The 26158-nt window shown below is 48.1% G+C and overlaps 1 protein-coding gene across 3 annotated transcripts in view; it reads left to right on the top strand.

The window, feature by feature from the left end:
* Positions 1-26158, top strand: part of LOC144124405 (alkaline phosphatase-like) — a 257620-nt gene that overhangs the window by 147618 nt on the left and 83844 nt on the right. For 2 of the 3 annotated variants that reach the window (XM_077657031.1, XM_077657032.1), the window contains 2 exons: positions 2943-3176; positions 17635-17836. In XM_077657031.1, coding sequence (XP_077513157.1) covers positions 2943-3176; positions 17635-17836 — 436 coding nt within the window. The remainder of the gene's footprint in view (positions 1-2942; positions 3177-17634; positions 17837-26158) is intronic. The other variant, XM_077657033.1, reaches the window with a different exon arrangement.

The raw sequence follows: 26158 nt of genomic DNA, 5'->3' as shown, positions 1-26158 counted from the left end.
AGGGGTCATGCGTGCCACATCGAATAGAGTGACCGCGTCAGTCACGGGCTCGTTTCCATCATGCGCCTTTCTAGCGAGCTCGTCAACGCGTTCGCTGCCAGGTATTCCCACGTGAGAGGGGATCCATTGAAAACAGAGGGCTATGCCACGATCCCCAATGGAGCGGAACTTAGAGACGAGCGATCGAACTACTGGGAGTTCATGATCTTATGTCTGTAGCTGCATTAAAGCGGCTCTGAAGTCAACAAAGGATTTCGACATTGTAAAGGAAGGGGCGTTCAAGTTGCGCATCAGCCGCTAAATGAAGCGGAGCAAGTTCAGCCATTGTGGAAGAGGCACGCACAGACAGGCGGCATTGCGCAGTGCCGCACCTTTATGGAATGTTGCATGCTGCCGTTGCAGAAGTTCTGTCACTAGATACTGATTCATCTGTCAAAACAATAGTTTTGTCTCCGAGCTGCTCATGAATGCAAAAAGCCTCCTGTCGCATGGCGCAGACGCGAATGGAGCTCTTAGTTCGGATTCCGCTGAGTTTGAAGCGAATTCGGGACGAAATAGATCGGTGGGAGGTGGGGGGGGGGGAGCGCACAGAGGTGGGCACGGAGGAGGGCTGGCGATGCAGGTGTCGAACTGATCAACAGCACGCCCCATACGGCAGTCAGACGCGTCATGAAGGCGAGACATGAGGGGGCAGTACCCGTAGCGCGGTAAAAACGCTCAACTGTGTTGAGAGCCGCTCGCTCCGCGAGAAGAGAGGCTGGCCATGCTGCTGCTTCAGCGTATGTCTTTGCAACATGCGAGGAATGCGGCAGCCGGAGAAGTTGCCGGATCGCATTGCGCTGGTCTGTATCGATAGAGCGCCAGAGGTGCGGGTGTACGTTGTGATGCGGGAGGGCATATAGAAACCTGGCCTCCGCTATGCCGTTATACAAGCGCATAGCGAGGAGTGGAGAGCAGCCTTCTCCTTTGTTCAGGACACGGCTAACAGCCGGTGCAACTCTTTTGGCCTGTTTTTCGAGGGAGGCAACCGCAGGGCGCCCTGTCAGTTGAGTGTCAATGATTAGCCCCGCATATTTGGCAGATGGCTTCCAGGGAAGCGAGACGCTTCCAAAGGATAGAGGGGGGATGAGGCTCCTTTTAGAAGTGCGAGGGTGAAAAACCGCTGCCCTCTTAGCTTTGGCTGGGACAAGGAGAGGCCGATAGTGGAAAGGATCAGGCTGACCATTTCCAGCGCGCCCTGTAGTTCAGCGCGAGCAGCGCGGCCGCGAAGTGTGAAACCTGAGCAGAAGAGGGCCACACCATCCGCGTGTATACACAGACACGCACGGACGAGAAGGCGTAGCTAACGTAGCGTCTAAGCTGTGCCATGAAAAGTTTAAGGAGAAAAGCGCTCAAGTAACGCTGTTAGGAGCAATAATTAAGAGCTGTTCCACCTGGAGAGTACCGCACGACGACCCTTCTTTCCTTCTTGACAAGAGAGCAAATGTGGAGCAGCACAGTGCCGGACGGTTCTTCCGCAAGTCGGGAAACTCTTTTGACGAGGAAGCGCAGATGAATCGTGGTCAAGCACTCAGTGCACGGGCCGATAAAAGGGAATAGTCGGCGACCGTGCAGCCAGCTGGTGTTCTGTAACGGCGCCACAACTCGAAAGCCTGAATGTCAACGTTTCTTTTAAGAAAAGGCCTTGCGCAGGGAAACGCCGCCAGATGCCGCCGCTTGCCCAAAGACGGCCTGCTGAATGATGCCACCGACCGTACTCCGGCTGAAGGCGGTTGCTGGCTCAGCCGACAGCGGGAATCCGAGTCTAGAGGGAACGCGGTTCAGTGCTTCCGTTTGTTCGCGAGTGGGACGATTAGTGTTTGTGGACGATAACTAACCTAATTCCGACAGCGGCCAAGGTCACGGGTCTTTGGGAAACCGGCGCACTATGAGGAAGTGCTTTGCTGTACTTTAGTGCGTTTTTCGCTTCCTTTAGTACTGGAGAGAGTTTTTGTAATGCAGTAGAAGTGTGGGGAGCAGCACGTAACCCAGGAGACCCACCATTGTAACCCAGAGTGCTTATCATTCGAAGCGAGGTTGCCGTCCTTTTTGCTCTATGTATATTTGGGAGAGGGTTACCGGCCTTACTCAAATTGGAGGGTGGGCCACGCAGGCCACCAGTCGTATTAGGAGTTTAACATGCATGGATGCTGTCCATCATGGGCCGGGTCTTTGCTTCTTTAAAACCATTCCTCTTTTCAAGCCGTGCAAATAACCGTCTGCAACACTTAGTTCCATTTCTGATTACAAAAGCTTCTTCATGGTTAACCGCTGTTCAGTAATGAACCTACTATCCCGACTTCTCTTCGGTTTCAAAAACTTTCCACTGATGATCTAAAGTTTTCAGCGCAATAAATATTCAGCTGTTAGAAACAATGGGTGCCCTTCTGCACTTTATTTTAAATCTCTATGCGACAGTTTCCACTCCTTGCAAATAAATGAGTGCTTTTATCTTAGGAACTCTTGAGAGTGGAATCCCCACGATTTCATTTTACGCAGATTATTTTTACTGTATTATATTATGAACTAACCGATAAGAACGCAGCACGCTATGGAAAGGAAAATGCTAGGTGTGACGTTAACGGACAGGGAAAGTGCAGAAAGGGTCAGGGAACATACGGAGGTTCAGGGCATGGAATGCGAAGACAATATAACCGATGGTCCTTAGGAGTAACGGAGTGGATACCAAGAGAAGGTGGGCGGCAGAAGGTTAGGTGGACGGATGAGATTAAGAAGTATGCGGGGACACATTGGCCGCAGCTTGCATAGCACAGGGATTGCTGGAAAGATATGGGAGAGGCGTTTGTTCGGCATTGGGTGCAGTCATGCAGGCTGGTGATGACAGCAAATTGTTAACACTGCAGGGATGACAAACAAGAATATCCTTGTGTGTGTTCCCGCAGCGGATGCAGTGCCACAGCGACCCTACCACGCACCTTCCGGGCATCATGCAGTGGGCGCAGGAGGCCGGCATGTGGACGGGCATCGTCACCACCACCAGGGTAACGGACGCCACTCCCGCAGCGGCCTATGCGCACGCTGGCTACCGCAAGTGGCAGTCGTCGGTCCCCGAGGGTTGCGCCGCCAAAGACATCGCGCGACAGCTGGTCCAGTCCACTCCGGGCTCGCGTTTCAAGGTGAGCGCCGGCCCGGCAGCCGACTCTAGCCAGCCTAGGCTCAGCCGCTGGGGGGCAGTTTCTCAAGGAGTGCCCTCCTCTTTGAAGCTAGGTCAGGGTGTTTTAGAACGCGCAGCTACAAAAAGAAATTTAACGAAGAAGATGACACATGTACTGTGTGTGGTAAATCTTTAGAAACAATGGAACACCTCATTCCAACATGTGATGGTATCCATCCCGATGTTGATACACGCACAGTCAATCTTCCTGAGGCCTTAGGGTTTAGAGTAGAGATAACAATAGTCATGTAAATAAATATGCGGTGTAAATTAGCAAAAAGCGATTGGAGGATTGGTGGCTCAATAGCAGAGAGATGACATAAGTTTAAAGTGCAGGAAGGCGTATTTTAAAGAAAATGGCGAATTTTATTAACAACTTACAGCAGAGTTAAACAAAAATAAAGAAAAAAACTGAGCATGGTGGCAACCACCACTGCCCCGTTTCAAAGGCGACGCTCCTACCTTCCATCCATCCATCCATCGTTGGTGAGTGGCGACACCACGGGTTCCCGAGCATCCGCAAAGACATCCATGCAGGGGGATGATGGTGAACAGTGCATCACCACGGACCCGAGCACCCTCACCTAGCCGTGCATGGCATCGCCGTGTCCGAGGAAAAGGGGATCCTGGTGGTTGGGCAGATGCCGGGCGTTTAGACCTTTAAGTCCCCTCGGCGGAGGCAACACACCACTTTGGCCTCAGCTTCCTGTAGACGGCACCTCCAGCCTGACCCGACCGGGGGAAAGCGGCAGTCGCCTTTTCCTGCCCTCCCTTCTATCTTCCGCTGTCCTATCCTTTTTCTCACAACTCTCCTGTCTTCTCCTCTCTTAATAACTTTCTCCTTCTTCCTGGCGGCGAGGGTTAACCTTGTGTGACCAACTACCCTGAGTTGTGTCATATTGGGTTATAGTTGGGGTGTACAGCTGGCGTGGGCAAGACTTGCTTGCAAGTTCCTGTCCCGTCCCCTAGTTGGGCTCCATGGTGGGTGGGTGGCAGCATGACCGAACATTAAACACACTTTAGGGCTCCCTCTCCCTCACAAAATGATCGCGCTCTAAAAAGAGTGCGGACCGAAGACATAACTGCCCAGTGTTTCCAAAAAACAAAAGAACATTTCCCTAGGTATCATGTTGTACATGGTGAAGATGCAGAGCAACCAGCCAGAAAAATTTCTCCATTCATGATTTCCAAATCTCTTACTGACACCCTGGGCCTTGGCTACAAGGTGACGAAGTTAGCCAGTGCGACCTCTTCCACCAAATCCGAGACAAAGCACAACACTCAAAACTCCCAACCTTAGTGACCTTCGGAGACATCCGTGTAACCGTAACTACCCACCGATCACTGAATACAGCCAAAAGAGTAATATCTGAGCATGATTTCCTGAACCTTTCTGAAGAGGAGATGTTGGAGGGTCTGAAAGACCAGAACGTCGCTGAAGTCCATCGTATCAAAATTCGAAAAGACAAGGAAATACCAACAAAACACATAGTCCTGACCTTTGCCTCCAGCCAACTTCCCGAAACCATAGAAGTAGGATATCTTAAAATAAATGTAAGACCATACATCCCAAACACCAGACGATGCTTCAAATGTCAAAGATTCGGCCATGGCTCACAGAGCTGTCGTGGTCGCCAAACATGTGCCAAATGTTCGCTAAACTATCATGAATCCGCGGACTGCAATGCTAGCACTTCTACCTAGCACTTCCGACGAGATAGCCTTAGCGGGGCGGTTTTTATTCGGAAACAACGGAAGCCCGCGGAGCTTATATAATGCCACGTGACGACAAGAGTACGTTGGCGCCCCACGTACTCAAGGTCGTGCCCGACCTGGAAGAGAGAGAAGGAAATAATAACCATAAAGACAAAAAAAAAAACAACTTATCAAGGAGCACGAAATATACTCCGCTCAGCCTTCCAGTTCACAGCAAAAACAAATTTCGCCGACGTGGTGCGCAGGGGCGGCACACCACACCAGGCTTCGGCTATTGCCCACGCAAAGCCTGAGGCAGGGCAACCCCCGCCCCCGGCAGACGCAGCGAAGGCTGCCCTGCCATCTCTGAACAAGGGCCCGCCGGCCCCTCAGTCGGCCGCCCGCAAGGCTTCCTCCAGTCGGGAGAAGCCCACAAACCGTACACCCGCGGGTTCACCGCGTAAGTCCAGAGCCTCTAGTGAGGCGATGGACACAACTCAGAACTCGCCTTTGCTGCAGCAGAGGCACAGCTCCCTGGAGCGATAATGAAAAATGACCCCAGCATTGGCAGTCCAAAAAACGGTATCCTAAGTTTTAACTACACTCATCAAACATGGCGTTCCTTATACAGTGGAACTGACAAGGACTAATCAATAACTACGGTGACATAAAAGAACTTTTAAACAAAATGTCCCTGGTAGATTTATGCTTACAGGAGACCAACTTAGGTCCAAAACAAAAAATATTTTAAACAAGTACAATGTCTTTCATCCATAATATTTTCATCCATAATGGTGTACCAACCCCCGAGATTAAACTTAAAACCAAATACGAAGCCGTCACAGTCACCATCCTTCATTTAAAACACTCACAATATGTACCATATATCTTGAGCCACACCTAACAGTAACACTTCATGATTTAAAATTCCTTTTATAACAGCTACCAGAGCCATATCTGCTAGTTTGTGACTTTTATGCCCACTCCGGTTTTTGGGGAAGTGCACACACTGATGCAAGAGGTCATATTTTGTAAGATCTTATTCTAAGTAATAATGTTTGCCTCGTAAACACTGGCAAACATACATACTGCTCTCCGAGCACGGAAAAAATGAGTTCCATAGATTTGTCTTTTAGTTCACCCTCTCTCTTTTGTGACTTTAAATGGGATGTCATCGATAACCCGTACGGCAGCGATCACCTCACTTTAATAATAAGCCTAAAATCCCAACCGCAAGCCACCCCAACGAAACCCCGACGGTGGAAGTTACATTTAGCCGACTGGGCACTTTTTAGAGAAAGGGCCAGCTTAGATAAAATAGTGTCAGATGATCTCAGCATAGATGAACTGAATGAAGCTATCACAAACTTTATTTTAACCGCTGCACGCCTAGAGATTCCTCGGTCATCTGGAGTAGTAAAGCAGAATCACAAAATTTGGTATACACAAGAATACCGAGGTGCAATAAAGAAACAGAACAAAGCTTGGGGAATTTTCAGTAGGTACCCAACGCAGGAGAATTTTATAAAGTTCAAAAAGTTCATAGCCAAACGTCGATATATTCGCCATAATGCAGAAAAAAGTTCATGGCAAGGTTACGTGTCATCAATAAACATCTCTATTACGTCAAAACAAATGTGGGAGATGGTAAAAAAGATAAATGGCAGCTACTCCCCATTCACAGTTCCGTTTCTATCAACCCCTGGCATAGAGACAAATTTAGAAGAACAGGCAGATATTTTGGGTGAATATTTTTCTGCAGTTTCCAGTTCATCTCATTACAGAGAATCATTCCTCAAATGCAAAAACACAGCTGAAAAACAAAGACTGCCGACCAGTGGCCGTTCAAATGAACCCTATAATAACCTACTTACAATGCAAGAAATTAATAGAGTACTGTCCGCTGGTAAGCAAACTGCACCTGGCCCAGATGAAATACATTATCAAATGCTGGTTCATCTCTCTGAACCGGCTGTGGAGGCACTTTTAAATTTTTATGACAAAGTTTGTGTACCGGGGAAACTTCCCGAAGCCTGGAAGATGGTCGTTATTGCTCCACTATTAAAACCCGAAAACCCTCTACTCTTCCTAGCAGCTATAGACTCATAGCCCTGACTAGCTGTCTAGCGAAATCCTTTGAAAGTGTATTGAATATCAGACTAGAATTCGTGTTAGAGGACCAGGAGCTTCTGGATGTCCATCAATGCGGTTTTAAAAAGGCTTGCTCCACCACCGACCACCTGGTTCGTCTTGAAAACACTGTTCGTGAAGCTTTTATACAAACACAGCATTGTTTCGCTGTCTTCTTCGATTTAGAGAAGGCGTATGACACAACGTGGAGGTTTGGGATTATTCAGGAGCTGGCTGAACTGGGCATCCGCGGCAGGATGTTGAACTGCCTTAAACACTTTTTTCTAACCGTACATTTCATGTCGGCCTAGGCTCAACCCTTTCAAGGAAGTTTATCCAAGAAAACGGAGTACCTCAAGGATGTATTTTGAGCACAACACTCTTATTGCAAATATGAATTCTATCAGGAAAATAATCCCAAGGTTCGTTATGTATTCTGTTTATGTAGATGATCTCCAGATAGCTTACACTTCCTCGAATACATCAACATGCGAACGACCGATACAGCTAACAATAAATAAACTGGCAACATGGGCGGACCAAAATGGCTTTCGTTTTTCTCCACAGAAATCGGTGGCCATTCTTTTCTCACTCAGACGAGGCATGCAGATAGATCCCACCCTACACCTGAACGAAATAGACTTACTCGTGAAAAAAGAACATAAATTTCTAGGTATAACATTCGACAAAAAGCTCACCTTCCTGCCTCACATAAATGCGTTGAAAAAGAAGGCTTCTCGATCCTTGAACATACTCAAAGTGCTGTCGAGAAAACACTGGGGAGCCGATAGGACATGTCTCTTACAAATATACCGCTCTGTCATATGCTCTACTCTGGATTACGGATGCATAGTGTATTGGCCAGCGAGACCATCGTACCTCAAACGGCTAGATCCAGTACATAATTTAGGTTTGCGTCTCTCCACTGGTGCATATAGGACATCACCCATAAACAGTCTCCATGTAGAAACCAATGAACCATCGCTTACAGATAGAAGAGCCATTCTCACATGCTCATACATTCTAAAAATCCGTCCACTGCATAAGCATTTATGTTAATTAAAGCTGCGAACTGGGCGAGTTGGTATTGATTCATATTTGAACAGCGCAATAAAACAACGGGACACAACGAAGAAAGGACACCACAAGCGCTGACTCGCAACTAGATTTTTAATTCACGTCCAAGCATCTTAAATACTAAGAACGCCAAACACAAACAAGAGGGAAAAAACCAAAAGAAAAACGACACAAAGCTGCTAATCATGCCCACAAAGGTGACAATCAGCACGAGCGCGAGACTACACATCTTGGCCGGATAAAAACATCATCTCTTTATCAGTTAGTGTGACAGAAGGATCACTAATGCAGCTATCAGGTTCAAAGCGGATGTGAAAAGCCTCTAAAATTTCCCGCGTTAGGTTGTCATCATGTTTTCCTAGGATGACGGTGTTAGACAACAGAGGGGTGCAAGTACCTTCTCTCCAGTGGCGGGCAAGGTTACAAGAAGACCCATTATCTCGGGACCTGTGGTGCTCACTAAGACGAGCGTTGATGCAACGTCCTGTCTGGCCAATATAACTCAACCCGCAAGTGCCCGGAATCCTGTAGACAACCCCCACATTACAGGGCACAAAAGGGTTCTTATGGTTGGTCTGACAACCCCCAGTCTTTTTCTTCGCGGTTGTTGCCTTAGCCTTCTCTTCCACCTGCCTGCAAACACCTCTAAGTTTTTTAGGCGCTGAAAAGACCACGTCAACATCGTATCTCGCCGCAACATTCTTCAAACCATGTCCCACACCATGCGTGTAAGGCACCACCACAAACCAGCCAAAAAGAGAAAAAAAGAAGAAAGCGCTACAAGGGTGTACGCTACTCTTCTGTCCGCGCCGGCCTTTGCCCTTCATACCAGTGCATACTCGAGCTCGCCAGCACCGGACCTCCGACCTGCAGCGGCTCGAGCCTGTCTAGTCGGGTCCAGCGACCTCCGGCAGGCGCACCTTGCGTTGACTGCCCACTCTCTCTCGCAAACGACCCAGCGGTCGACACATGAGAGATCAGAGCACTGCCTCGGGGACATTTTCCTGCAGCGGCGTACAAGCGGCGTGCATTGCTCTCGTGGCTTCGTGCGGGCAGTGGAGCCTTGCTCCTCGCACGCTCCCGAGACGGGGTGACTGTTGCGCGTGTGTACCGCTGGAGGACGACGTCAATAAACGTCTCCTTTGTGAACTTGGAGACCTGTGTCTTTGCGGCGAGTCGCTATTCTCTCTGCGAAGATTGATTGCGCGGCTGAGGTGCCCCAAGGTGTGTGTGATGACGGCTGATCGGGGCCCTTGGCTCGCGCGAAGCCCGAACCCGCGGTGCTTGGTGGCCTGTGCCCACTGTGAAACCCACAAGGCCCGAAAATGTATTGTTTTGCGTGGTTTTAATGTTCACCCATACACTTGTTCCTTCTTTCCACCAGGTTGTGCTTGTTTTTACATACATCATACCATGCTTGTAACCTTTCAACATCGCCTTTATTTTCCTCGTTGTTTTTTTCCATTCTACCGTATACAGTGTCAACTAGCATATTATTCTTTCTTTCCTCTTACCAGTATACAGGACATTATCAGTATCGAATCTCCTTTTTTCTTTTCCTAACGCGCCTCGTTTGATGCTCTTAGCAAAATGATGTCCACGTGTATATATGGCGTTCACTTATGATGCGATTTTATTTCTGGAGTTTTGCTTGCTCCAAGAAAGAGAAGAATATAATCAGTGTGTGCTATCTGATATGAGCACATACGCATATTGTCAAAAGGTGGTTGCGCGCCTGGGTTCCGCGCTTATATAGCATGTGCTTTGCTTCATCAATAAACAGTTGGATGTCTGCGCTCGTGGTGTCGTTTTCGTTCCTATATCAACCGTCCTTGCCTTTTTGGCGCAGGCGTTCCTTTTGATCAACGTTACCTTCAAGTCGACAATAAAACTCAACTGACACAGCTGGAGCTCCCTTTTGCCACGATAGGAGACGATAAATAGCTGCCATTTTGGAACACTGAAATCACAAAGTTCCTTCGCTGACCAGTGCCGCGGCCATGCATTGAGCGGTGGAGTTCACGCAAGAAATCTCGAAGCCCACCTTCAGCTTGTGGCTGCTGTTTGGGCTCATCGGTAATTAGGCCTCGCTGTAATATTCTTTATGCCAAAAGTTTTATAGGCGCCCCTACGGTTTGCATGAAGATCTGCATATTTAATAAATGTTGATGTCATTCTCTGTATTATCGCATGTTTTGTGGAAGTTGTAAATGTTTAGAATAATTTTGTATGTATGTAAGTGAAAAAGCAAATGAGAATGTATTTCATGTGTAGTGGGGTTGAATAAACTCTAAGCATTTCTCAATCAACTGATTGGTAGTGCGAATGTGCTCTGGTGTTGAGTAGCCATTACGAAAATCCGCGTGGTCTTTTGCTTAAACGCATGTGCTACAAAGACTAGAGATCGTCCAGGGAAGGGTAGCATGCATATTCGCTCTATGAGCCCATGAAAGTACACCAAAAGAGGTGATGTTAGCGTTATTCCACGGTTCTGGTACGCTCGAGGTCATCAGGCGTTGCATATATTAGGTGGCGAGCCTTTCAACCAGAACGCCCCCACCGTTTTTCAAGAAATCTGCGTCCTCACCAGCTGCTGTATCACTTTTGGTTCCACTTGAGGCTTTTACTGCTTCCTCTTTCCTTACTGAACGGGATGTACCACACCCTCGGTTCATTATCGCCCTCATTCTTTCGGCTACCCTATATTTCTTCTGCTACTTTACTATTAATGTTACCCATGTTTGTGATGACATTTCTCATAAAATTTTTAATATGTATGTACTATTGTAATATCATATGATAAAAGCACGTGCAGACTGCTACAGCTAAGGACAAGAGAAGCATCGAGCAGCGCTATTGGGGAGGCCTGGCGCTGAGAGGCATCTGGAAGCGAGTAATGGTGTGAGGGCTCACTTTTGAGAATCCCTACGGTTACAGGTATAACCGGTGCTTAAAATTATCCAGACAGCAGTGCTGTGAAGAGGTACTCCAGGCAAGACCATAAAGCGCCGAATAGCACAAAAACCGCAACTTTTAAAGGACTAAGGAAAGCCACAGTGTCCCGCCATTTTTTCGTCCTTATCTGAACGGTGCGCTGTGTTTTATTCCTACCTGCCTTGAATAATCAACTATCTTGATCAGGCACGCTCGCAAGTTGCATAAAACGAGGCAGTAGAGGCAGACACAGACTGGACATCGTTTGAAGTGCCGGAACGGCAGAGTAAAACCTTGGGGGAACAAATGCTGAAGGACAGGAACGAAAATGTATGGGATTCTAAGATATTCCAACTTCCGTACGGGAAGGACGGTTAGGTACATTAGGTGTCTAAGATAGACATCTAGCCAGCGCGTATGCTGAGAGCGAGAGCAAGAAAATATATAGCGCTGAACGCTCAGTCAACAATCGAATGTGTGCCACAAACTGCATATGCATAGGTCCTTCCAATAGGATTGCCTCTCTGTGTGCATCAATAAAATGTCTACAACTTGTCAACTTAACAATGGTTTAACAGGGGATCAACAAGATTATCTTTCTGTGTGCAGCAACAATAATTTCTCAACTAAACAGATTTTAACAGGTGGTCAACAAAAAGGCGTGCCACCATGCAAGAATTTGGTAACAATAAGGCGTATAACCATTGTGTTGCCATTTTATTAACTGTGCTGACGAAAGTCCACGAAATGGTCACTAAAACAGTAGCACAACCCTTTTTGTAAGGGTGTTAGAAGGTGTGAGCTTAATTTAATAAAAAGAAGCCAACTATGAATGTCCAGGGTTGGTCAAAAGTTTTCAGGCCACATGGGCTGCTTTTCTCCGGTATGTCCTGGCATTTTAGATACCGATTAAGCTATCAAGTTTCTAAAATGTTAGAACGATGCTTCTTCTACTCTCTACATATAATTTCATCCTGACTATACTGCTCAAACGCCGACCCTGTGAACTGGAAACTTTCGACCGACCCTTTACATAGAAAGAGGAAATATAAATGAGAATGGACTGTTTTTATGGCGAAAGAGGCAGTGGGTATTCCTTGACCCGTTTTCAATGGTGCAGTAGAATAAATCTCACGAGCTAAGCGTTAAAATGATCCACAAACGATGCTTTCCAACAAATGGCACCGACTTGTTCGCCCCATCTCGTGATGATCTTCCTTGCACCGTTATCATGGAGTTTTATCGAAATGGGAGCTCGTGTTGATCATCTATTAGGGCATGCACATGGGACGCCGTTTGTACGACTGTCTAATATCCATGGGTTGAAACTGGCAAGGTTAGTTATCGCCCACTTCGTGTGGTGTGCGCACAGATCAGAACACGCCTCCAGGCAAAAGCTGGACTTCCAAATGAGATGCGCGTCATCGGCTACAAATAAACGAGTCTAAGACTAACTGTCGAAAATTCAAAAAAAAAAAACAGCGCGAAAAACGGGGACGAAGGGTCGAACAACACAAGACAAGCGCTGTTTTACCTGCGTATATAGAAATTCTGTAGATTATGAATTAAGCAGTCTAAAGGATCCCACTGTAATAGAATGCATATTGACTGTCGTCTTTGGACCATCAGCACACTATCAATAGACAGCGATAAAGAAGTTCCCAATCGACTTTTGTCTATACACTATCTATAAACATTTCTAATACACTGCCAATCGACTTTGTACTATTGACAGCCTGTAGATTTAACAGAAGAAAAAAAGTCTAATTGACTCTTAAACGACTTCTCACTCGAGGCTGGAGCGTCGTTAGTAGGGCGGGCGCGCGGGACTACGGGACGGAGATGATGCACTGCAGATTCACGTCGAAGAGAGCGTGGAGTGTCACGTTGGAGCCCACGACTTCGAACTGCAGCAGCATATTCATAAGCCAACCATTGTAAATAGGCTTAAAGGTTATAAGAGAAGACTTTTGACTCAGTCAAAGCTTCCGCAGTCTCACGGGCATTGCGGAATCAGCTACCATATTCCTCCATAGCATCAACGATAAAATTAAACACGAAGGTTGTCAGGCAGCGAGACACGGTCTCGGCAGTGCTATTCATCGCCTGTTTACAGGAGGTATAGAGAGGCTTGGGTTGGGAACAGTTGGGGATAAGAGTAAATTGAGAATACCTAAATATTCTGCGATTTGCTGATGACATTGCCATGCTAAGTCACTCAGGAGATCAACTGCAAAGCATGATCAATGAGGTTGACATAGCAGAACGCTGTGTTTAAAAATTAACATGCAGAAAACCAAAGTAATGTTCAATAATCTCCGAAGGAAACAACAGTTTACAGTTGGTACCGAGGTGATGGAAGTGGTAGGCGAATACGCATACTTACGGCAGACAGTTACCGCAGATCTGAATCACGAGAACAAAATAACTAGAAGGATAAGAATGGGGTGGAACGCATATGGCAGGTTACCAACATCCCTCAAGAGAAAAGTGTACAACAGCTGTATCTTACCGGCACCCACCTAAGGAGCAGAAACGTGGAGGATGACGAAAAAGTTCAATTTAAATTGAGAATAACACAGCAGGCTAATGACTGCTTAACGTTAAGAGACAGGAAGAGAACAAAGTGGGTCAGGTAACAAGCACGGGTTAATGACATCCTAGTCAAAATCAGGAGGAGAAATTGGCTTGGGCAGGGCATGTACTGCGAAGGCAGATAACGGCTGGTCCTTAAGAGTAACGGAGTGTATTCCAAGAGAATACAAGCGTAGCAGGGGGCGGCAGAACGTTAGGTGGGCTTGTAAAAAGGGGTATTGCAAGTCCTGCCATCATGAAATACCACATAGCATGGGTTTGCACCGCAAAAGACTGACCAGTGCTCAGGGACTCCGGAACTTTTTTTGAGGCGGGGGGGGGGGGGGCAAGGCTTGAGTGTCTTTTGTTATTTATTTAATGCTAATTTACATATTATATTTTATATTATAATTTTCTTTTATTTTTAAATGTTCAAATGTCACGTTGAGGTGACGACACTCCAGCAGTCAGGAGGACAACGAAAAGGTTTCCAGAAGAAACTGTTTAAGGTGCTGACTCCCGCCCACTAAGAACTGAATGACTCGGCGGCGGTAATAGTTACAAGCGCGCTGGGCGGTCATCGAACTGAATGCACGCAGTTCTTGGCCGCGCTCAGTTTAAAGCTGGAAACGAAGCTTCGAGATAAACAACCAAAGGCAACTACAACAATCTGGAAAGATGTGGAAGCATTTGCACGTGGCCACGATGAATTTAGATAAGTCTGGTTGCGTCTAGCATTACAAAACAATGATAAGGCCGTGTGCCGGCGGTTTTGAATGCGAACGGTACTAAGATTCACGGCAATATAAAATGAACTGAAATTGGCAGCTTTATAGATGTGCGCAAGAGGAGGGATCAATTGGTTAAAAAAGTTTATTTATTTATTTATTTATTTATTTATTTATTTATTTATTTATTTATTTATTGATACTGCAGGCCAATAAACTGGCCCTAGCAGGAGGGGCAATACAGTAAAAAAGTGTGACGATGCAAAACAACAATAAACACTAACGAAAAATAATGCTGGGTGTAGCAGTGTTACTCAATGAATACGCTCTGGCACCAGCACAATAACGAACAAAACATGAAGAGTGGCACATGTGAAATAACAAACAGGCGGGCAATTTTTACTCAGAACAACAGAACTGTTTCTGGGGGGGAAAAAAAAAGGCATCACAAAGTGAAGGAGTTAGGAAAACATAACAGATTGTGAACACTGGTTTTGTTTCAGTTAGTTTATGGAAGAAAGGTGTTTTTCCAGCTCTTCTGCAAAGTTTTGTGACTGCAATACATCGACAGGTATAGAATTCCATTCATGTATAGTACGCGGAAAGAAACTATTCATATGGGATTTTGTTTTAGAAAATATTGGCGTAAGTGAAAGGTTATGTCTGTGTCTTGTCTGGCGTGAACTTAGAGGTTTTACGCAATGAGGCAGCTGAAGTGCGCTTTTTCCATTTATAATGTTATGTAAAAATTGGAGACGGCTTATCTTCCGCCTGTTTTCCAGCGTACTGATTTTATTTGCAAGCATTATTAAAGACGGAGAATCCTCTCTTTTATATTTACTAAAGATAAATCTGATAGCCTTCCTTTGAACACGCTCTAAATTCATTATATTCTTTTTAGTATAAGGATCCCATACAACTGCTGCATACTCCAGTTTGGAACGGACAAATGTGTTGTATGCTAACATTTTGGTATTTGCAGGTGCATTTCTAAGTTTCCTTTTCAAGAACCACAATTTGCGCAATGCTGGTAATCATGATCATGTACACGGTTCAGACAGTCGACTTCTGTTGGGACATGACTGGTTTAGATTACTCATATACGAAATGCTTTACAACTGGCTACGAAGCCAAGTAGCTCAGCTCCACTGCGCTTTGCATTAAAAGATTCCTAGAACTGAAGTGTTTCAATTGTCAGAAATCTGATCCAATTGCAAGCAATTGGAGAGCAATTGGAGAGCACCCCCATTCGCCCCCAACGATTGGTGGGAGGGGGGCACTGCCTCCCCTGAAAAAATGCTGGGGGGGGGGGGGAGGAGGGGCGGCCGCCTGCCTTGCCCCCCCCCCCCCCCCCCTGTTCCGGCACCCTGCCAGTGCCGGTTTTCTGTGTGAGTTTTTCACCTCTGTGCGAGAGGCCCTTGCCAAAGAAGCTAGGGGCGCACCTGAGCACCACCGCAGTGAGAAGCGCAACGCAAAAGACCTGTTGCCATTTGATATTACCACCAGATCTCGCATCACCTAAAAAAGTGGCTGAGAAAGGTGACGTTCCGGTGGTCTTCACCGCACCCCAAAAACTGGCCGGATGTAATAAGGTGCAGGGAAGGCACATGAAAGAATTCAATATTAAGCACGCAGACGGACTAGTCCCGTGCAAGAATGGGGTCGCTTACCGAATACCCCTGTTCTGTGGCGAACGCTGCATTGGACAAACTGGACGTTGTATAAGTGCCAGACTTCAGGATCACCACGTAGGAGTAGGCCAATTGGCGGGGGTTTGGAGGACCATTGCCGCCACTGCCGTGGCTGCACGCCTCGGTTCTGCGAAACGACAATCTTTGAAAAGTTCGCTTCTAAACTTAGTAGAAAGGTGTACGAGGCTTATTGTATTGAAAAGGAATCCGGCTCTTGTGTCAGGAAAACCTCGGTCAACTTATCTGCATATCTGGACAGCATCATGTCGCGTACACGCCTGCGCACCAGTGTTCCGCCATGGTCGTTTGCCAGGTTACAGTGTGCTTGCGATGATTGTATAAATGTGACGCACTGTTATAATAACTCAGTTGAAGTTCCGCGCTCTGTCCTGTTGGTTCCTTCCTCGTCCCTTGTCTCTATGCGCGGCGTCAAGATGCGTTAATGAAAGGCTGAGAGAACACCGCTTGGCAAGAGAATCCATATCGGCGGGGGGGAATCTCGCGGTGCACTGCAAGCGCTGTCTCATCGAACGGTACCCTGGCGACCCTGACCCTGTACCCTGCACACCAATCTTGCATGAAACAAGCATTCTAGGAACACTAAAAACGCAATCGGAACGGGAAATTTTCGAAGCTATGTGCATTGATAAAGAAGGTTCAAAATGTGTCAGCACCCCATCTGTTTATCTATCAAAAAAAGAATTGTTGCTCTTGAAATGTGGCGTTGCTACTGCGCGTGTGTGAATCTCAGCATTTGAGATGTCTTATATTGAATGTTTTTTCGATTAAACGACAGCTGTAGACTAGCGTACGTCCTGTGTATTTGTGTTCTTGTCCCTTGTGTTCACTAAGCGCTAGAAAATATGAGTTCAATCCTTCATCTGTTTGACGTAGGGAAGCACTGACTCTTGCTGGACTTGAATCCTGCACTTGAAGAGCAAAATACCCCTTTCTTTTTGCACGACGCTTTTTGGCAGACGTGTTCAGAGCACCCTGCAAAGCTAAAATCACTCTTTTACGGAATCTCTGTTTAGATGATTGGCCCGATACCTGGAGAAAAATGGACACGCAGTGCGTGGAGTACCTGGTTGCGTCTCTGTCTCAAACCACGCAGCTGGAGAACATGAAACAGCGGGCAATGGCAGTTGCGGAAGTGGAACAGATGTATGTGCATGAGGATTCTAGCGAAGACCGAAACGCATTTGCTGCGCACTGCATGAAAATTATTGGTTGTATTGCAGGGCGGCAGAGCCAACTTTTTTCGATTAATGAGTGTCTTTGTCTCTAAGCCACACTTTGCTTTTCGGAGTTTCTGGTTATGCTGTGTTGTCAGGTACTGCGAGTTCTCTCGGTTTAGTTGCTCTCTGTTTAGATAGTTCAATTTCACCCATGCATTTATGCCAATCTCTTCGAGTTTCACTGTTTAAATGTTCGTAAAAGTAGGCATTCTGTTGCATCTGCGCCAGAGTTCTACATTTTGTTTGTTGCCGCTTCTTCTGCGTGGTAACTCTTGCGGGATGAAAGAATTACTGTGCTCACCGGCGTGTCTACTGTTACGTGACGCAGTGCCGTGGGTGTCGCATTTTCGCAGGTCATCCTGGGCGGCGGACGACGCGTATTTCTGGACAAGTCAATGAAGGACGATGAGGGTCAACCTGGGGAACGTTCGGATGGTCGCAACCTGATCAACGACTGGCTGGATGAAAAAAAATCTCACTCACCCCATGTCAAATACATCTGGAACCGAAGACAGCTGCACGCGGTCAACCCAAACACCACGGAATACTTGCTAGGTGAGGGGCGTCTGTGCACAACGTAGAAAATTGCTTGAAAGGACAAAGAATGTCTAATATGCAACTAAAACGTTGTGCTTCTCGCTTTTTTCTTAATTGCCTCCGCTGCGCTATTCGGAGTGGTGCTTAGCGCGAGAGAAAAAGGCTATGAGAGGGACACAGGACGAGCGGAAACTAGCAACTGAAAGAATCGGGAGCGAAATGACTTGCCCGGGCAATCAAACGCCCAGCTATCCACTGATTTGAAGAGGCGGCGAGATATCAACGTATACACATCCGAGATAATCTAGCGGCAAGAAAACGACCAAAAGACCATGGAAAAAACAGGAAGCAAATCGCCCACCTTCAAATAACAGCGTCGAAGAAATTAATCAGCATTTAGCAACACAGATTCTTTTCACGTAGCAAAACAACCGACGTTTTGTTTTGCTGCCAAACCTAGGACGCAAATTATCATCATCGTCGCCATCACCAGCCTGACTACACCAGTGCAGGGAGAAGGCCTCTCCCACGTCTCTCTAATTAACCCTGTCATTTGCCGACTGACGCCATCTTGTCCCCGTATCTCATCCGCCGCGCACATAACACATAAAAAATATTTAAGGGTTACCTTAAACGATGTAACATGGACTGTCCATATTACAGACGTTATTTTATTGGCATTCTCGCTGATGTGCTATTTCAGATGGAACCTTAGAAATGATCTAAGTAAAGCTAATAATAAGTTCTAACATATTGCATACGCAACATTCATCAGGTGAAAATTAGAGTATATGATTCGGTATTGCGGGATCCTTTAAAAGAGAAAGACATTTAAGAGTTTTTTAGGCCGCTAACGAAAGCGAATAAGTTTGTTTTATGACAAATACAGGAGGGTAGACTCACCAACAATACTAATGAAAACCATCCACATCCCACTGCTTGCAGAAATGTCCCGTGTGTTGCTTATGCATGCATAAAAATTTAATGCATCAACTAAAACATGCTTCATCCCGTTATCCATATCGCTTATCGTCGTGACAAACACACCAACCAAGGGGTCATTTGCTTTAATGAATTTCTGCAAGGACTGGAACATTCGAGCATGGTTTTTCACGCGCACTGTTTTCAATGGGAACTGTCTTCCGGAGACCATTTCTATTCCACTAGGTTTGGTATTGTTTTTCAACAGCATTTGTTCCCGCGAAGGAGTTGTTTTTCTTTTAAGAGCGTTAGCTCTTATACATCACGTTTCTCGATTTCTTGGGGTGTGCTACCACCTCCCTTCGGTGTGAAATTTTCGATGTCCGAGGAATTGAAGATGCCGGCCATCATAGTTAATCGATATAGAAGCCCAATTGGTGATTGATTGGAGACGTCATTAGTATATCGAATTGGCGATTGATTGGTGATTTTACTGATTTTATGACGCCATAATCAACTATTCACGTGATTATATTTCATCGCTTATAACTCAGTAATTAACGAGGTCATGATAAAACGAAATATATATTTAGAAATCCCTGGATTAGTAGAAGACGTTAAACACCAAAATTTACTAATAGACCTAATATTTAGTTATGGTTAGACTTATATTCAATTGCTTATAATTAACAAACCGAGGACGGCATGATCTACTTAATGGCATATTCATAATGGGCTCGATAAGTAGAACATGTTAGAAGCCAATATCGCCTAATTAGGCTAATATTTAGTTATGGTTAGGCATAACATGGCTGCCGTGACGTCAGTACTCGGTGCTCAGCACCGAGCACCTTACGCCTTGAGGTAAGGAAAAATGGCCCTCCAAAGAGTCTAAAAACTTTTTCGGCCAAAATTAATTGTATGTATGCGCGTGGGCTGTCCATGAACTTGTTAAATACATTAGGGATGCTTCTTTTGTTTATTCGCAACGGTTTTAGCCCCGATCTGGTATGATGCAGCAATGGGCGATCGCCCATGGGCGCCTGAGCATCTCTCGCTTTTTTAGGAGCGCTTGCTTCATTAAGGCGCTATATCTTTTCGAACGGGAGCAACGGTGACATGTTAATAAGGTAACCATGTGGGCAAGTTGGTGTATTTCAGACATAACTTCACCAGCGAAAGCATCAGACACCAGGAGAAGAATTAAGAACGCAGGACAACGCTGGACCCAGCCAGCATTGCCATGTGTTCTTCTCCTGGTGTCTCGTGCTTTAGCCGGTGCAGTTATGGTGACATGTTACATGTCACAGCTTTAAGGCGGTGGCGGTTGTATAATCGGACCGCCGCGCCAGGATGCCAGGGTCCGATAATACCGGTTTGGGCGCTGTGATGACCCCCATAATGCGCAGGTCCATACGGGACGGAGAGGCAAAGAGACACCGTATGGCTCAGTTTAAACAAACAGATATATTCAATAATTATACATGATTAAGAATCAGAGGCTGGGGCGTCCGAGCTTACGTGCCGAGGACTTCATGGTGGCGATGGAGTGGCTCCGGAGTTGGGCTCGAGCGGTTGCTGGCAGAAGCTGCACGCCGTCGGGCTTCGGCGCTGAAGGCGCTCTTGGCGAACGATGTCGTCCTGAGCGTCCTCCTTCCGTACTGCTTGTCGATTTTTATATCCTCTTCTCCACACTCCCTAGGGTGAGGACGCCCACGCCGGAGGGGAAGGAGGGGGGGCTAGGGCTTTCACTTGGGCGCACAAGCATACCACCGCACTTATCGTCTCGCCCCCCTCACGTGTTGAGTCCGAGGGAAAGAAGGTTGTCTTCGAGGTAGCGCATAGCGTCGGCTGTGGTAAGGCGCCCTCTGGCCCGCTGACAGTTCCCGCGGGTCACCGGCCTCCATTCTCCATCCATCAACTGACACTCGCTCCTCAAGGTAAGGCGCGCTCTGGCCCGCTGACAGTTCCCTTGTCCTGGAATGTGCTCGGGAGGGCCGCCCCTGGAACCGCCACGCCAATTGGGGAGGATAAAGCCCGTTTCCCCGCGGCGGCGGCGGCGGGTCCGGTTGGGTCCGGTTGGGCTTAAACCCCTTCGTTCTGGTCGTCACTCAAAGAGCATGGCTGGGTAATTGATGATGCCGCTGTCATCTGGGTCTCCGTCTACGCCGCGCCGTCGAACGCGGAACCTCGTAGCACACACAAGGAATGTCACACTCGCTCACCCTGCAGAAGAATGTTCTCCGAACATTTGAGTCCCTGCAGCTCCCCTTGTCTTTCTGAATCGCCTCGCACAGTGCGTCCGACAAAACACTTTTCGCTGCACTCAACACCACTGCACAACACCATATGCCTCCGCTGTCATAACTGGCGTCTCCAGGGGCAACACTGATCTTCTTTTACAGATAAACATGAAACTCAGCACCCAAGCCTCTCCTTTCTAGTCCAAACTGGACGAAATAAATTTACCACAGTTACAAAGGAGCTCCCACTTCTAGCACGATCACGGCACAAAAATATAGATAACGAAAGGAAGTAGGGCAGGTTCTGCATGCGCTCCGCATGCTCTCCTGTGAAGGTGTTACTTAATGACAGAAAGGTTTAACTACTAACTCCGATAACTTAACACATACGCATATAGCAATGTTATGAGCTGCGGCATTACACAATTCTGACCAGTTCACAACTCCGCTCTGTTTACACCATTAGTCCGACTTAGCTTTCCGATTTCGCAGCGGATATCGGCCTTCATGAGTCATACTAAGTAAGTCTGTGACCCTTTGTCTGCTTTGGGACTCGCGAGGGCTCGTGGCAGGAGCCTCTCCTGGCGTTATCTGCGCGGCAACCTCGCGCGCTTCTTCTTCTAGCAATGCATGAAGCAAATCCGGTGGCATTCCGGCCGTCACCTCTGGCGCCTGCCGAACAAATGCAGGAGAGGGCGTTTCTTGCGAACTATCTGCGCGCTCCGCTTCACTTCTGTCCCCATCAAAATCCGCGCTTTCCCTTTCCTCATTTCGTGAATACTGAACCGGTGCCGACTTGAGGCGATTTGCGTGTATCCTTATCAAGCGCCGGTTCACGTCTCGGACTCTGAAGTTTACCGGAGAAAGCTTCTCGACAACCTCGCACGGTCCTCTCACTTCGTCTGGAACTTACGAGCTAGCCCAATCTGCCTTTGGCAGTTTTCAATGTACACGCTGTCCCCCACATTAAACGGCGCGTCTCTAGCACTGCGATCGTGCACCTCCTTCCTGCGCTTCGCCGCTTTCTTTAAGGCCTCCTTTGCGATGTCCCTCGCCACTTGCAAGCGCGATTCTAGCTCCAACTTATAGTCGTCCAGTGAAGCGTATGGGACACGACGGGGGCCCTCTGGCACTTCACTAGGCTGGTCCGGGTCTCGGCCGTAGAGAAGAAAGAATGGCGATTCGCCCGTGCTCTCGTGTGCTGCGGAATTGTAGGCAAACATTGCATACGGGAGCCACAAGTCCCAGTCCCGCTGGTCGCGCGAAACAAAATGCGACAGGAACCCGGCCACGGTTTGGTTCAGTCGCTCCACCGCGCCGTTGCAAGCCGGATGGTACGGTGTTGTCTGCTTCTTAGCGATCTTAAGCAGCTCGCAAACTCTCCTCATTAGCTGCGACACGAAGTTCGTTCCCCGATCTGTCAAGAGTTGCCTCGGGGGTCCATGTCAGAGCACGATCTGTTCGACAAATGCTCTTGCAACCGTGTTTGCCTTCTGATCTGGGAGTGCTACCGCTTCCGCGTATTTTGAAAGGTGATCGACAAATACTAAAATGTACTTGTTTTCGGAAGTGGTCGTGGGCAATGGGCCCATTATGTCCATACCTGTCCGCTCGAAGGGAGCCGAAACCTCAGGGAACGGCTGAATTGGAGCTGGTCTTCGTCCCTTGGGTGTTTTTCTTTCGAGACAGGAATGACACTTCGCACAGTAGTCTCTAACATCCTGTCGCATGCCACTCCAAAAGTACAAACGCTCCACACGCCTGCGTGTCTTCGCTACGCCAAAATGACCGGCGCATGGCGCATCGTGAAACGCGCGAAGAACCCTTTCTGTCCACGACCGAGGTATGACGACTCTCTCCCAAGCGGTTTTCTCTGGTCTCCCTTTCCTGGTTGGCCTCGTGCGCCGACACAGGGTGCCGTCTTTGCCAATGAAATAACCTAGCTGTTCGGGGTGAGACGGTGCGCCCTCAAAGCTTTCGATTATTCGCTTCAGGTCAGGATCTTTGCACTGCTCTGTGCGTAATTCGGCGGGGTCGACTACGGGGACAAACTCATCTATAGCTGCCACGGCAGCTGTGCGGCTGAGTGCATCAGCATTCAGATGCGTCTTTCCTGACTTGTGCTCAACTTCAAAGCAGTATTCCTGCAGGTGTATATTCCATCTAGCGAGTCTCGAGCTAGGGTCCCTGACACTCATCACCCATTTCAGAGGATGGCAGTCTGTGACTAGCTTGAATTTGCGGCCGTAAAGGTAGCATCTGAAGTGCTTTACTGCCCAGACAACGGCGAGGCACTCCCTTTCCGTAGCTCCGTACTTTTGCTCTGTGGGGCTCAGCTGTCGGCTAGCAAAAGCAACGGGATGTTCTTTGCCCTCGATAACCTGAGATAGCACGGCACCAACTGCGAACTTTGACGCATCTGTAGCCATAACGAAGGGCAAATTAAAATCCGGGTGGCGCAACAGCGGTGCACTCATTAGCTTCCTTTTCAGGGCCCCAAAAGCATTCTCCGCGTTTTCGTCCCAGCGAAAGGCGACGTTTTTGCCTGTTAAGGCGGTGAGCGGCTTAGCGAGCTTGGCGAACTCCTCTATGTGCCTTCGGTAGTAACCGATCAGGCCGAGAAACTGCCGGACCTGGCGGACGCTAGTCAGGGACGGAAAATCCGAGACACACCTTAGTTTCTCAGGGTCCGGTCGCACGCCGTCAGCTGAAACAACGTGCCCGAGGTATTTCACCTCGTTTTTGAGGAATTGGCACTTAGAGGGCTTCAGCTTGAGACCCGCTCCTCTTAGTCGCACCAAAACCTGCTCAATATCGCGCAAATGGTTCTCAAAACTGTCACTGTATATGATAATGTCATCCATATACACGAAGCACAGCCTCCCCAGAAGACCTGCCAGGATAACATCAGCGGTTCTCTGCCAGACAGCAGGGCTGTTGGCCAGACCCATCGGCATTCTTTTCCATTCATAGTGCCCTGAGGGCGTGTTGAATGCCGTTTTCTCGGCATCTGCCGGATCCATTGCTATCTGCCAGAATCCCGCCGCCATGTCCACTACCGTGAAGTACCTGGCAGAGCCCAGCTGAGAAAGCGTCTCCTGTATATTGGGGATGGGGTATGGATCGATGCGAGTTACGGCATTTAGTTTGCGGTAGTCCACTACCAATCGATACGAGCCATCTGGCTTTTCCACCAATAGTGCTGGTGCTCCCCAGGTTGACTTTGAGTGTTCGACAATGCCGCGATCAATCAGGTCCTGCACCTGCCGCTCCATCTCCTCACGTTGGAAGTAAGGAATCCTGTACGCACGCTGGTAAACGGGCGATGAAGTGCCGGTTTCTATCCTGTGCTTTCTAACGCCACAGCAGCCCAAATCCAGGTTGGACGCGGCGAATACCTCCGAGTAGTCGTTCAGCAAACCAGCCAGAGCCTCCCTCTCCCTGGATTTTACGTGAGAAAGATCGAACGACACCTTTGGAGCAGCCGAAGGACTAGCATGCTCTACCGTTGCGAGTACCGTATCGGTGGGCTCACGTTTCTCTATCGCAGAGGTGAAGAAAGCCAATGTTTTGTTCTTGGGAAGGCTCAGTGGTTGCTGGCTACAGTTAACCACCCGTAGGGGCACTCTGTGGGCGTCATTAACTGTCACGAGGCACGCGGCTGCCTTCAGGCCATTGCTGAGAGAGTCGACCGGCTCAAGCACTCCCACGGCGCCGCTCTCTACATCTGAAGGCACAAACGCGTACAAAATGTGCTCCGACCAAGGAAGGACGACCACCTCATCGACCAGCCTGACGGCAACCCGCGAATATACCTTCTCCAATGATCCCACTGTTTGACGGGTGTCAATATCGGTAATGCGAATCTCAGCCCCTCTCCTGTTCAAAAACGGAACTTTTGATCCGCCCGCATTAACCTCTTCCTCAGAGAATGAGACTACTACCTTCCCTTTTCTCAAAAAATCCTGCCCTAATATACCTGACACTCCGTTTGGCAGAGACACCGTGTCCGGGCATACGTAGCAGGGGTGCTCCAATGCAATTCCGCCGAAAGAGAAGTGTAACCGGTAGAGTCCACTTATGCCAAGAGGATCCCCCGTTATGCCTACAAATTTGGTTGCCATACCACCAGACGCTTCCAACACCTCGCGGTCCCCCTTCCTTCGAAGCGTGTTAAAACTGCTCTCCTTAAGCAATGTCGCCTTTGACCCCGTATCTATCAACAATTCCATGCAACAACCATTTAACTTGCAACGCACAACAGGGCATGCCTCGTCGGCCACACAAACTACCACCACCTCATCATCCACTGCTCCCTCCCCACGCTCCTCAGGCTGGGGAGGACTATCTAGTTTTTTGTCTCGGTATCTGGAGCCCCGCTGTAGGCTTGCTTAGGGCGTGTCTCGCCTGCTTCTCTTTGTGGCTCCCCACGGCGCACGTTTTGGCAGAACCTGGCGATGTGTCCGCGACCCTGGCAAGCGAAGCATACGATTTCTTCAAAATCTCGCATACCGCGCCTGTAGCTTTGTGGCGGTCTCCGGTTTCCAGCGAATGGGCGCTGTTGAGCGCGCGCTTCAACCTGGCGTTCTACCTGCTGAGATAGCAGCTGTTCTAAGCGATCTAACCGCTCGGTCAAGAGAGCAACCTCAGGGTTGAGCACCGCTCTCTCTATGACGCGTACTCTCGCTGCGGCTGTCGTTAACGCCTCATTTCGTTCCTCATCCAATGCGGCCTCCACGGCTTGGTCGAAATTGCTCGGCTTGCGCGAGAGCACGAACCGGCGCACGGGGTCTTGCAGACCAGCCACGAACAAAGCGGTCATTTCCTCTTTAAGTAGATCCTCCGCGTATTTCTTCCTTAGCTGGTCTCTTTCCTCCTCCCTGCTTAACGTATCGCGTGCTAGGCGCTGAAGCCGCGACGCAAATGTTCGCACGTCCTCCCCTACCATCTGTCCGGCGTCACGGAACCTCTGTACCCGCACGTGACGTGGTTCAGTGTCGAAATGCTCAAACGCGAGCTTCTTAAATTCCGCAAATGATTTTGTGGATTTTACTTTTTCGTCTCGCCATGCAAAATCATGAGCAGCTCCTGCCATCTTACACCTCGCCATTCCCAGCATTTGAGCATCGGACCATCCCCCCATTTTCCCAATCTCTTCTAGCATGGAAAAGAAATC

The sequence above is a fragment of the Amblyomma americanum genome, chromosome 3 (genome assembly GCF_052857255.1).
Source record: "Amblyomma americanum isolate KBUSLIRL-KWMA chromosome 3, ASM5285725v1, whole genome shotgun sequence".
Classification (NCBI taxonomy): Eukaryota; Metazoa; Arthropoda; class Arachnida; order Ixodida; family Ixodidae; genus Amblyomma; species Amblyomma americanum.
This window is presented reverse-complemented; position numbering and strand designations above follow the sequence as displayed.